This window comes from Emydura macquarii, unplaced genomic scaffold, assembly GCF_026122565.2.
Source record: "Emydura macquarii macquarii isolate MOO-44397 ecotype Brisbane River unplaced genomic scaffold, CSIRO-AGI_Emac_v2 contig_968, whole genome shotgun sequence".
Taxonomy (NCBI): Eukaryota; Metazoa; Chordata; order Testudines; family Chelidae; genus Emydura; species Emydura macquarii.
Window position 1 is genome coordinate 16,977,912 of NW_027131105.1, and position 12,770 is coordinate 16,990,681.

The following is a 12,770-nucleotide window of genomic DNA, read 5'->3' on the forward strand; positions in this document are numbered from 1 at the left end:
GTTGTAGGATCATAGCTGAAACTTTCAAACTTGGTTGCCTAAAATTACATATCTAAATCTATATTCAGGTGCATAACTAAAATCCTTAAATTTATTAGATGCTGAGCACTCACCATTCCCATTTAAATCAATGGGAGAGGCCTCTGGAAATTAGGCCACCTTTAGTTAGGGACCCGAGTATGGATTTAAGTGTCTAATTTTTGACAAACAAGTCTGAAAATTTTGGACTTCAGTGTTCATACAGTAAAACATTTTAAGATCCTCAGAGGAAAGGTATATATTACTAAAAAATATTATTACTAATGTGTCTAAAAGCTTTATTTTTAAAAGAAACAAAAGAGATTTATTGAGTACATAACCTGACATTGAAAAAAAAAGTATATTTTTTCATTTCAGTAATAGTGACCACACTGTTTAAATTGTATGTCTCTTCTGACAGGGTGATCAAGTAGAACTAGGCTTGGAAGGATTAGATTTTTACTGGTAACTGTCAGTAAACATTGATTTCACTGCATACTCACAAACTTATGAAAAAATATTTCAGTTGATATTAATAGAAACTTACTAATAGACAAAGTAAGAAAAATGCTGCTTGAGAACTCATTAGTTTGATTTAAGAGTATTTACATTGTATATTTTGACATATGATGTTGGCAATTTGTGTTTTAGTGATTATAAAGCTTTAATTTTTTGACTCTCAACATCTACTGTCATTAAATAATTATTATCTGACCTGCCCATAATTTTCTGCAACTATGAAAATTTAAATAGATAAAAATTGGAAAAATGCATGAAATAAACATTTATATTATCCATCAAAATCATAGAAAATAATAATTGAACTCTGCCAAGTGTAATTATACAGTGATTATTCAGTAGTATAATAGATTCATTTTTGCCAATAAAAGCATACTCTGACAAGTCAGTGGAAGCAGATACTAGTGTGTTTTAGTGACTAAAATCTTTTCTAATAGGTATAATATCCATGATGGAGTTGTGTAATGTCTAAGATAAAAAATGTCCACTATGTTATAACAGTACATGAAGTGAAATGTCTATCTGGTTATTTACAGGTGCAGACTGTTCAGACATCATTATCTGAATCTCCAGTGATGACCAGCCCCTCTCAACGCATGCAGATTATCTCTACAGACTCTTCTATAACTTCACCACAGCGCATTCAGGTAAAAATCCTTTAATTTAAATAACTCAGTCAGTGGGGTCCTTATAATGAAACCAAACATTATCCAGTTATTGTCTAGTTTTATTTCTTTGTTTGAAGTATATAGTGAGCTCTTGTTTTTAGTGTACTAGATATCATAGAGGTCCTTTCAGTGATTGGAATTCAAAATGACCTTCACAAACTGGAGAATTGGTATGCATTCAACAAGATGAAATTCAGTAAAGACAAGTGCAAATTACTTCACTTAGGAAGGAAAAGTCAAATGCACTACTACAAAATAGGGAGTGACTAAGTAGATGATAATACTGCTGAAAAGGATCTGGAGGTTATACTGGATCACAAATTGAATAAGTCAACAATGTGATGCACTTGTGAAAGAGGTAATATCGTTCTGGGAAGTATTAACAAAAGTGTTGTATGTAAGACATAGGAGGTAATTGTTCCCTTCTCAGTACTGGGGAGGCCTCAGCTGAAGTGTTGTGTCCAATGCTAAGTGCCATGCTTTAGAAAAGATTTGGATACATTAGAGAGAGTCTAGAGGAGAGCAACAAAACTGATAAAAGGTTTAAAAAACCTGACCTGTTTGGAAAGGTTAAAAAAACTGGGGATTGTTTAATCTTGAGAAAAGAAGACTATGGGCGGGACCTGATAACAGTCTTCAAATACGTTAGGGGCTGTTATAAAGAAGACTGTGATCAATTGCTCTCCATGTCCACTGAAGGTATGATAAGAAATAATGGGCTTTATCTGCAGCAAAGAAGATTTAGGTTAAATATTAGGAAAAACTTTCTAAATGTAAGGGTAATTAAGGTCTGGAATAAGCTTCCAAGAGAGGCTGTGGAATCCCCATCTTCGGGAGTTTTTCAGAACAGGTTGGACAAACATCAAGTCTAGGTCAGGGATGGTCTAGATTTACTTGGTCCAGCCTCTCTGTGGAGCAGAGAGGTAGCTCGGGGGCCTTGTAAAGCTTAGCAGCTCTGCATAGCGTGAGGAGTTAAGGATAACCCTTTTGCCTGCTGAGCTCCTTAAAATCTTTTCCTGTTCCAGTCATACATGTTCACTTCTAATTCTTTAAGTGAGGAAACTTTATGATTATATCAGATTAGATTTTCTGCATGTGTGTACCAAATATTTGCCTGATCATACATAGCTGTGTACAATATGTTACATATTTTTCACTTAGGTGAACATGAGAACCTTGGTCATTATACTTCATTGGTATTCATTTTACACTGTTTGGATCCCACATTAGAGAGACTCCTTCTTGCTCTCTTTAATGTGATTTACCATAGTCCAGCTACTTCCTCACCTTTCATATCACCAATGCTGCCCATTCCACAAGCACCCTTCTCTGCAGAAGCACTGTGTATCCATAAAGGCCTGATTCCACTGCCTTGCACTTGTGACCTTATTTTACACCTACTTTGCACATGTATAAATGACTATGTAAATTGCAAGGCAGTGAAGAATCAGGGCCACTATCAGGTAATAAGATATAGTTCTGAGATAGAACCAAAGATTTTAAAATGTCAAATCTTATATTATACCATATAAAATCCTTCAACATTTGTTGCAGATTGTGACAGATCAGCAAACAGGACAGAAAATCCAGATAGTGACAGCCGTGGACTCATCAGTGTCTCCAAAGCAACAGTTTATCTTGGCCAGTCCAGATGGAAGTGGAACAGGAAAGGTGATATTGGCAGCACCTGAGACATCTAATGCCAAACAATTTATCTTTACCACCACCGACAGCATTGTGCCAGGCAGAATTCAGGTAAATACAAAAATTAAAACAGGCCATACATCTTCAATTGTTGATTTAAATAGATTTAATTATATAGTAGCCCTAAACCCCTAGAAGTTTTTATTGTTTTCTAAAAGCTAAACTTCCTGTGTACACATTTTTTAAAAAGTTAAATAATCATTTTGTTCATTTCCATGGCTAATTTTCCAGTTTACTTCCTAAAATGCCACAGTAAACTGCCTAATGGCAGTGGCTAAGCAAGCAGGCTGATACAGGTTGCAAATTATAACATTATTATAATCTGCAAATTATAGCACTTAATCTATACAACCTTGTGTCCTTTTACTGTTATCTGTGTCTCCCTCCTTTCCTCTCCCCCTTTCCACTGTGTTCAACACCCATTGTTGCACGTTCATCTTGTTACGGTCCTAATCCAGCGAAGATTTAAGCAGATGCATAATTTGATGCCTGTGAGTAGTCCCATTAAAGTCAATGGGCAAAATTACTTAAGTCTTTGCAGGCTCAAGGCCTTGCAATGTAAACTCTTTGGGTCAGGGGCTGTCTTGACTATATCTTTGAATGTGGTTCTGGTCTTGATTCAGGCATCTGGGCACCTCAATAATACAAATAATACACAATAATAATCATAGATCAAACTTTTTCTACTAAAGTAGGAATTGTTTTTCTGCACCCACATCCACCTCTTTAAAATAGATATCTACTTCCTGTTGCTTTCAATATGATGGAACTATCATTTTATTTGTCAATAAAAGTAGAAGAGTGATTAATGGAGGAGAAAATAGCCATCGGAGCATAAACATCTAAATAACAATTGTTTTTAAGAGATTTTTAAAAGAACAGTTTATTGTAAATGACGTTTCATGTTAAAATGCCTCAAAGCTGAAACCCTTCTGCTTTCAATCATGATTTTATTTAGTGTATGTGTTTAATGGATGATTTGGGCATTAAAAGACAGACAGACCCACAAAAGAAACAAAAATAATCATGTTATATTCAGCACAGAAACAGTGGAAACATTGTACCAAAATAAACAACAATTCCTAGGAGTCTTTAATAGGAACTGTAAGTGAATATTTGAAGGTGAGAATATGTTTCTTTCCAGTACTACAATGATTTGTAACATAACATAATACATTGATTCTATGCCTCAGTTAATAAAAATCAATAAAACGAAGCACTGTGCTAGTATGACCTGACTACTGTGTATGGTGGGAAGTTTAATATTTTAATTAATAAACATAATTAATGTAAAGTTGTTTTTTACAAGTTTTTTAAAAACTTTGTCAGTGTGATTAATTTTATCCAGATTAACTTTCATGCTGATATCATGAAAAAATTATGAGCTGGTTGGATTATGCTCCCCCACTTCCTTCTTTTCACTTTCTCTTACTGTCCCCTCTCTTCTCCTTTTCTTCTCTTTTAGGGTTTAATCCTGCTTCTGATTCATTGGTATGCAAGAGGTTAAGGATGCACTATTTTCATCCTGCATTTTAAATTGAGCAGAATTTTACATGACTGCATTATTTAATTTCCTCTCATACGGCACTCTGTCTTGCCAAGCATCCTTGTTTGTATGTTAGCATCATTAAATGTTATACCCAGAGCTCTAAAAGGAGTGTGAATAAAATAAGCTAACATGAGGTGCACAAAACATTATGGACCAGGTCTTCTGCTGGTGTAAACCAGCATGGCTCTGTTGAAGTCAATAAAGCAATGCTGATTTATGTCAGCTGAGGATCTGGCCCTCTCTTTTCATAGGAAATACAAAACATGGGGTTATACTTTGTTTTTACTGTCTAAAAGGAGCAGTAATAACTTTAAAAACATAACTAGACAGGCCTATATTTTCAGAAGGCCGTGTTCCCTTTTGTAAGCAAAATTTGTGTCCACAAAATTTGTACCTTCCTTTTTTTTTTGTACCTACACTTTATACATACACTTTGTAAGTATGAGTATTAGCATTTGGATGTTTAGCTATCTGATTTACAGCTTCAAGTGAGCAATTAGCTATCCAAATAATAATATTTGTTTTTCTTGTGTTGAATTGCATTGTCATATATGTGAACTGTATCATAAATTGAAATACAATGGAGAAGAGCCGAAAAAAAGTCAGATATAATTTTATAATATGTAAGTTCTTTTTACTGATTTAGTTTAGTCCACTTTGGAAGTTGATTAAGATAAACTGGAAAAAGGCAGTCTTATTCCAGAATAAAATTACCTATATGGAATGTTATTCTAGTATAGACATTACACTTTAATTTCTTTATTCTGTAATAACGTCTTTGTGTAGACAAGCCCCGAATCTTTGAAGACTAATGCAGGTCTTTGCTTAAGATAAGCCCCAATCAGGAATAAATATTTCAATTCTGGATCAGACCTCTGCCTAAACTAAACTTCCAAACTGGACTCTGTCTTTCCAAACTGCAACAGTCCTCTGCCTAAAACAGGCTTCCGAACTAAACTCGGAGGCATATTTAAAAAGGTATTTAGGTGCCTAGTGGGATTTACAAAAAGTGCCTAAGCAGTTAGATGCCAACTTCCTTTGGCAGGACCTAACCTGCTTAGACACCAGCTTTAGTTTTGAAACCTTGACAATGTCAAGAGTTAGCAATGCAAAGCCAGTCAGTTGATTTTAATATGAAATCTCTTTAGTGCTTGATTTAATGTGACATATTGAAGCAACACCTCAACTGTTCTGTCATTTTGTTGTAGATTGTCACAGACTTTGCATCAGTGGAACGTTTGTTGGGTAAAGCTGATGTCCAGCGGTCACAAGTAGTAGAGTATTGTGTTGTTTGTGGAGATAAAGCATCAGGTAAGCAAATATACTCTTATAAGAGACGTTAGTAGTAAAGATGGTGTGATGATGGGAGGACGTTGTGTTTATGTATAGTGAGAATAGCAATTGACACTAAGGTGAAAAGAGGATGAATTTACAATACAGAAATGCGTTGGCTGTCACAGCCTATGGCTGGTGTACTTATGGTTTGAACACAGTCTTGAACAAGTGAGTTAAATGACATGATACTGACCACAGTTATGGCAATCTGTGCACGGTATCAAGCTAATTAAACCCTGCTTGAACCAATACTAGTCTGAGCTCCAATATTGGCAACCAAACTTTCACTTTTGACCAGCTAGCAACAACACAGTGTGAGGGATGTAAGTATCAGGGAGCCAGCTGCTGCAGGGTCAATCTCCTAGCAGCACAGTGGACACAGCTGATCCTAGTGGGGCTGTGTGATTGACTGTGCTTCCTGATTACTGGAAGGATGGAGCTAGCTACTATTTAACCCAGCAACAGAGCTCACTTGGTGCTCTACCTGTTCCATGTCTGCAGCTTGTTCCTGCCTCGCCTGTTCTTGTGCCTGCTCCAGCAGCTACCCTTCTCCATCCTTGACACTCTTGGCTCTGCTTCCTGACCACATCGCTGGCTCACCCATTGGCTCTAGCATTCAGCTTTTAATCCCTGGCTGTGACCCTCAGCTGTGCTCTTAACTATGCCCCGTGTACCTGTAGCCCTGATCCTTGGCCCCATTCTAACCCCCAGCTCTGGTTACCTCCATGGCTCCAACCTTTAGGCCTAACCACGCACATCCCAGTCATGTCCCTGAGAGTAAATTTGGGGTCCAATGCGCTTTCATTTCCTGGGCTAGCTTGAGCTGAGAACACAGTATAGGGGGTTTGCTCCACCACTAGTAACATAGATGTTAGGAACTATCATAGCAAATCTGTGATCTATCCAGTCCAGTTTCCAGTCTGTGACTGTGGCCAATACCAGTTATTTCAAAAGACTTCAAGAAAGTCCATAATGGAATAACCTGTCCATAGGAGAAGAACCTTCCAAACTTCTGTCACTTATTGACTGGCATATACCCTGAAGCATGAAGGTTTATCTTAGGTATGTAGGTAGCAATTCCTATACTGAAGGTTGCCTGACACTTTCTATTATGAGACTTGTTTTCAGTTGCTTGTAACTTTGCCAAACTTTAACCATTTGGGCTGAAATTTCCCATGCTGGGTACCTGCCTCAGAATGAATTTTTTTTAAAAAGTCAACAAAAACAGCTCATTCGTTTCTCAAAACTAAAGTTAGAAAAAAATATGCTGTTGTGCCCATGTTAAAAAAATCTTACAGCAGTTTAGTTGAGATGCTCTAGTGCTTGACCAAATTTGTGTGATCAGCCTCTGAAAATCTCAGTTCAGACATGCTCAGTAGTGACTTGTTAAAGTTTGGTAGCTAAATTCCATGAAGATTTTGTTTACACTGAGCGTGTTCCAGTCCAGGGGTGCAGGGGCTGAGCAGATCTTTCCCTGCAACTGCTCATCATGATAGCCAGGGGCCGCTGTGGCACCAAGCATTGGAATTGAGAGCAAGGAGACTCTCAGTGCTCCTATTGGTGCCTGCTCAGCAGGCTGGAGGAGAAGGAGAAATAGCCTGAATGTAACTGGAAAAGACTGAAGAGCTGGGCTTATGGGGGGCGGAGAGGAGAGCGGGGGGGAGACTGGGATGAGGTGCTGAGGGGCAGTTGAAGGAGGAGCTGGGGCGGGATGGGGAACTGGGACTGGGTGAGGAACCAGAGAGGCAAGGGGAGAGATTGGGACAAGGACAGGCTGGATGGGACAAAGGTTGAAGGGCCTGTAAAGTACACACCTTCGGAACCTGGAACAGAACCCAAGAGTCCCAAGTCTTAGTGTTCCTCTGCTGTCAGCAAATAGCTGTGAAACCTACTGGCAAAATGTGTGCCTTATCTCCCTCTTGGTGGCTAGCCAACATAGAGGATGACAGTCTACTCCTGCTATCAGTTATTCTGTTATCTTAAGTTACAGAGATCTGTACTGTGGATATAAAGGTTCTAACTTTGCTGAAAAACCATTTGGGAATCAATATGGTTCCATATTATGACACTTCTATCTTTTTCAGTTTGCTTTTTAAAAAAAACAACCAAAATATTACATAAAAAAATTACATTATAGAAAAGCATTAGGTTGCAAAGTCAAGCACCTCAGAAGTTACAAAATGGCAGAATTAAGATTGATTCAGTCCCCTTGTGTGTGTGCATAATAATGTAGTCTTTTAATTACATGATCAAACAAATTTTTTTCTACAGGAATCCCTGTCTCATTCAGTGCCAGGTGATTGGTACTCAAGAAATGAATCAGAGTAGGGTAGTGAAGGAGAGTTTTGTTGGTAGGACCCTTGTCTCAATTGTTGCAGAATTTGGAAGATTTGTAGTGCATGAGTCCGGGGAATACAGGAAGATTAAAAGTGGTTTTGTGGTTTAGATTGCCACCTTGGAGAACTGGATCCTATCCCTGCCTCTGCCAAAGAGTTTTTATGTAATGCTTAAACAAGATTTTCCCCATATGTCCACTGACTGTGAATTCCTCATTTTCTCAAGATCCAAATGGAGATCCAGGGGTCTGATGTGCAGAAGTGCTGTGCACTTACAACTGCAACTAAAGTCAATGAGAGCTGTGCTCAGAACAAATGGAGTGGGATAAAATGCTAAGTTCTCTGAAAAATTAAGCCATAAGCATTTCAAATTGGGCACCCAAAATTAGTGTACATTTTTTACATTAATGTCTCTCAGCTTCATTAATCCATTTATAAACAAGGAATAGTAATACCACCTCACTTCACTGGCATGCTGTAAAGATAAATTCAGTAATGTTTGTGAATCAGACATGCTACAGTAATAATCTCTATAGAAAAGCCTGTGAGGACATTAATTCTATATTTAGTGCATGGCTTGGATGGTGTTCAGTAAATAAGGCATGGACCACACATTAAACGATGAGTATAAAACAAATTATTGAATGGCTGCTCACTCAGTGAGCACCATACATCCAGTGCACTAAATGAGGCAGGGATCCTGTGGAAAAAGTAGTATATAATCATGTAAATAAAGGCAGTGTCATAATGCATATGCACAAGGGGTCTGAATTAGTGTTGCATGGGCAACCTTTATTCTGGAATTTCCTGTTTTGAGTGCTTGGCTTGCAACTTTAATGTTCTTTTAAGGGTGTTTTTGCATGTAATATCCTTCATATATTTTGTATCCATTCTAATGTAGCTGCGTGTGACTTCATTAGCAATTATGTAGCTGCACTAATGGACTCCAAAAGGAACTTTTAGTTCTAGGCTGGAGTGGGTGTTGTTATTATGTATACTCTTTGAGGATAGTGGGAAAAGGGCTGATCCCGGAGGAACTCCCGAAAAAACCCAAAACAAAACTGTGACATCAGATTAGAATAGTGCTTTCACCATCAGTGCCTGCAAATATGAGGAATAACCAGGAATATAAAACAAATCTAAGGTGTGATTTGTCAATAGGCTCTGCCTGTTATAAATAAAATGTTGATATTAAAAAATATAAATCATTTCCTTGTGGTAACCAAGCTGTACATGCTCTCCCTTTTCTTTTAGGTCGTCACTATGGCGCTGTCAGTTGTGAGGGATGCAAAGGTTTTTTTAAAAGGAGTGTAAGGAAGAATTTGACCTACAGTTGTCGTAGCAACCAGGACTGTATCATCAATAAACATCATCGGAATCGTTGCCAGTTCTGTAGGCTTAAGAAATGCCTAGAGATGGGCATGAAAATGGAATGTAAGTGTTCATTACCCAAACTCATACTATGTTTACCAAGTAAAAAATATGTAAACTGCTGGTATTGTTAAATATATTTTCAGTCCATGTGAAAAACGAAGTTCTCAGACATCTGCAATACTCCCTTGAATGCAAATCAGGAAGTATCTTTGTTACAGAATTCTGTCATCCCAAATATCTACTTCAGATCTTCTTCTCTAAACCTGTTATTTGGTTCACTTTTGTAGTAGCGGTTCAAGCTACAGTGATGAATAACTTTGAACTCAATCTCTTATATGTGATATTATATCACATCCCCTAAGAAGGGATAGATAGAGCCTCATTTTAGTGCATTTTACAAAGACAGTGTTTGAAATGTAGAATGACACTTTAAAACGGACACACAAACTTCAGTCTAACTTTGTGCTCAAAAAATGCATTCCTTCCAGTTTAATGCATTCCTTCCAGTCCTTCCTCTGATGTTGGAAAGTATTTGTTGTTTTTTGTTTTAACTTTTATTTTAATTTAATAGCTATGTCAAGGCATAATATAACAGGTGTTGTGCAAGCTCCTGTATACATTTTAAAGAATGTACCTTAATCTTTATATGCAGTACCCTCTGCTATTCCAGTCCTGGCCCCCACACCTCTGCCAATGTATTTATGTCCTGATCTGTAATAATCTCTGCTGTTCCAGTCCAGGGCCTCACAATCTTGCTAAAATGTGCCAAATTGCGTGCGTGCTTTGTGATGCTTTTAGTAGAAGTTAAGATGAGACCATTAAGCTACCTTTCACTTAAACAAGATTTGTTCTAATGGAGCAAGACTTTATATTATTGCTGTGGAGCACTCATAGCTTTTATAGACTTGGTCCACGTGTTTGTGGTGACCAGTTGTGTTGGGAGCAATGGGCAAGACTTAGGGCTGAAGGATGCTAACCCTTCCCAGGATTGTCCCCAGTTCTCTGATTAATGTTTTGTCACTGCTCTGTCAATGTACAAGCATTGTAAGGTGGATAAGGAATTGGCTGAAGGGGAAAAGGAGAGGTTATGCTGAAAGATGTATTATTCTACTGGAGGGGGAGGTTTCTAATGTAGTTCCTCAAGGATTGGTCTTGAGGCCAAACTGATTCAATATTTTTAGGAGCGTGCTAATGAAATTTACTGATAATACAAAGTTGGGAGCATCATCAATAAAGAGGCGGATCAGAACATTATACAGGAAGATCTGGATTACCTTAAAGACTAGAGTGATGGAAATGGAATGAAATTCAGTGTTACAAAGTGCAAGGTCATACACTTAGGGGCTAATAATAAGAATTTCTGTAACAAGCTTGGGGCTCATTGATCGGAAGTGACAGAGGAGGAGAGAGACATGGGTGTGTGGGTCAATCACAGGATGACTATGAGCCACCAATGTGATGCAGCTGCAAAAAAGGCAAATATGATCATAGGATGTATTAGGCAAGCCATTTCCAGTAGAGAGAAAGAGAATGCCATTTTACAAGACACTAGTAATATCTCATTTGGAATACTGTGTATAATTCTAGTCAACCATGTTCAAGAAAGATTAATTTAAATGGGAACAAGTGCAGAGAAGAGCTACTAAGATGATTAGGGGAATGTAGGAGAGGAGACTGGAAGAGCTTGGCTTGTTTAGTCTAGCAAAAAGAAGGCTGAAAAGGGGATATGATTACTCTCTACAATACATTAGAGGGGTTAATAATGGGGCATGGGGATGAAGACCTATTTAACCCCAAGGACAATGTTGGTACAAGAAAAAATAGACATAAACTGGCCATGAACAAATTCAGACTGGAAAATAGAAGAAACTTTGTAATCATTGGAGGGGTGAGGTTCTGGAATAGCTTCCCAATAGGAGTTATGGGGGCAAACAATTTAATTACTTTAAGAGAGAGCTGGACAAATTTATGAGTGCAGTTGTCTGGCAGGGTAGCTTGTGATGGTAGAGAGAAGGGCTGAATAGCCCTGGGACCCATTTCCCATTTATGTCATATATTCCCAAAGCTCATGCTTCAGGGTTTCAGTTGGCCACCAGTAAAGGTCATGGAGGGATTTTTTTTCTCCTCAGTGTTGACTGGGAGCACTTATTTTTTATATCCTTCCTCTGAAGCATCAATGGCCATGGCTGAAGGTGGGACATTGGATGGGGAGGGCCAAGGCTCTTAGATGGCACTTCGCATTTTGTCTCTAAGGTGCTTGGCTGGATGGTTCTTGCTTAAATGCTCAGGGTCTAACTGATCGCCCTATATGGGGTCAGGAATTTTCCCCCAGGTCAGATGACCTTGGAGTTGTTTTGCCTTCCTCTGCAGCATGTGGGTGCAGGTTGCTTGCTGGGATTGTTTGACTATATGTCAATCATTTCCCTGCCATTGTGGGGGCCTTGAGAATTGGTGTGTATCAGTCCCTCCTATTTTTTGCCTGTGGCACATGTTTGTGCAGTTTCCTGTGGGTTGTAATGCTTTGGTCTAGTTTCAGTTGTTGAGTTTAATGTGTGGGTGCTGGGTGGTGCTGGTAGCCTGTGATATACAGGAGGTCAGACTAGATGATCTAGTGGTCCCTTCTAGCCTTAAACGCTATGCTTTAATTTTGGAATAACTTCTTGTTTATAGATAGATTTGTTTTGCTATGTTCTGTGAGATGAAGTGCAATGTTCTCTATCTTTGTGGCATACTATTGCGTAACACTGTACTTATCCCACATTTGTTTTTTTAAAAGAAAAGACAAAAAGCTAAATTTTATATTCATTGCAAGTATTATTCCAATACCTTCTTTACAATTCTGGGATTATTTTATGGTGAATATTATTTAACTCTAAAGTACCTGGAGTCATAGGTCCAGGTCTTTGGCTGTCACCAAAGAGTATATCACACAGCTCAAGAGGGAGGTACAAAGATATCTTTAAGAAACTTTTGTGTTCTCTTGGTCCTGGGCTAGCTGTATACCAGTGTGCCCCTCTATGTAAATTAGAACAGCCTGAAAACTGCTCTGAATTTCTTTACCCACCAGTGGTCCTAAGAGGCTGTTACACCATCTGGGATCTCGGGGAAGCACCAGCCACTGCCTTTTCACTGTCAATGCCCTCTATTGCAAACACAGGGACAGAGAAGCCATTATGCTAGCTATATACCACAACAGGTCCTTTTATGTTGAGATGGGCCTCCCATGGCCAGCTATGCCAGCTGTATGGCTCTTTTGAGCTGTCAGTG

At 38.4% G+C, this 12,770-nt stretch overlaps 1 protein-coding gene across 3 annotated transcripts in view; it reads left to right on the forward strand.

Annotated features, from left to right (window-relative positions):
• Positions 1-12,770, forward strand: part of NR2C2 (nuclear receptor subfamily 2 group C member 2) — a 71,338-nt gene that overhangs the window by 25,413 nt on the left and 33,155 nt on the right. For all 3 annotated transcript variants that reach the window (XM_067544344.1, XM_067544343.1, XM_067544342.1), the window contains exons 2-5: positions 1,074-1,184; positions 2,760-2,960; positions 5,667-5,769; positions 9,384-9,563. In XM_067544344.1, coding sequence (XP_067400445.1) covers positions 1,113-1,184; positions 2,760-2,960; positions 5,667-5,769; positions 9,384-9,563 — 556 coding nt within the window. In that variant the 5' untranslated portion in view covers positions 1,074-1,112. The remainder of the gene's footprint in view (positions 1-1,073; positions 1,185-2,759; positions 2,961-5,666; positions 5,770-9,383; positions 9,564-12,770) is intronic.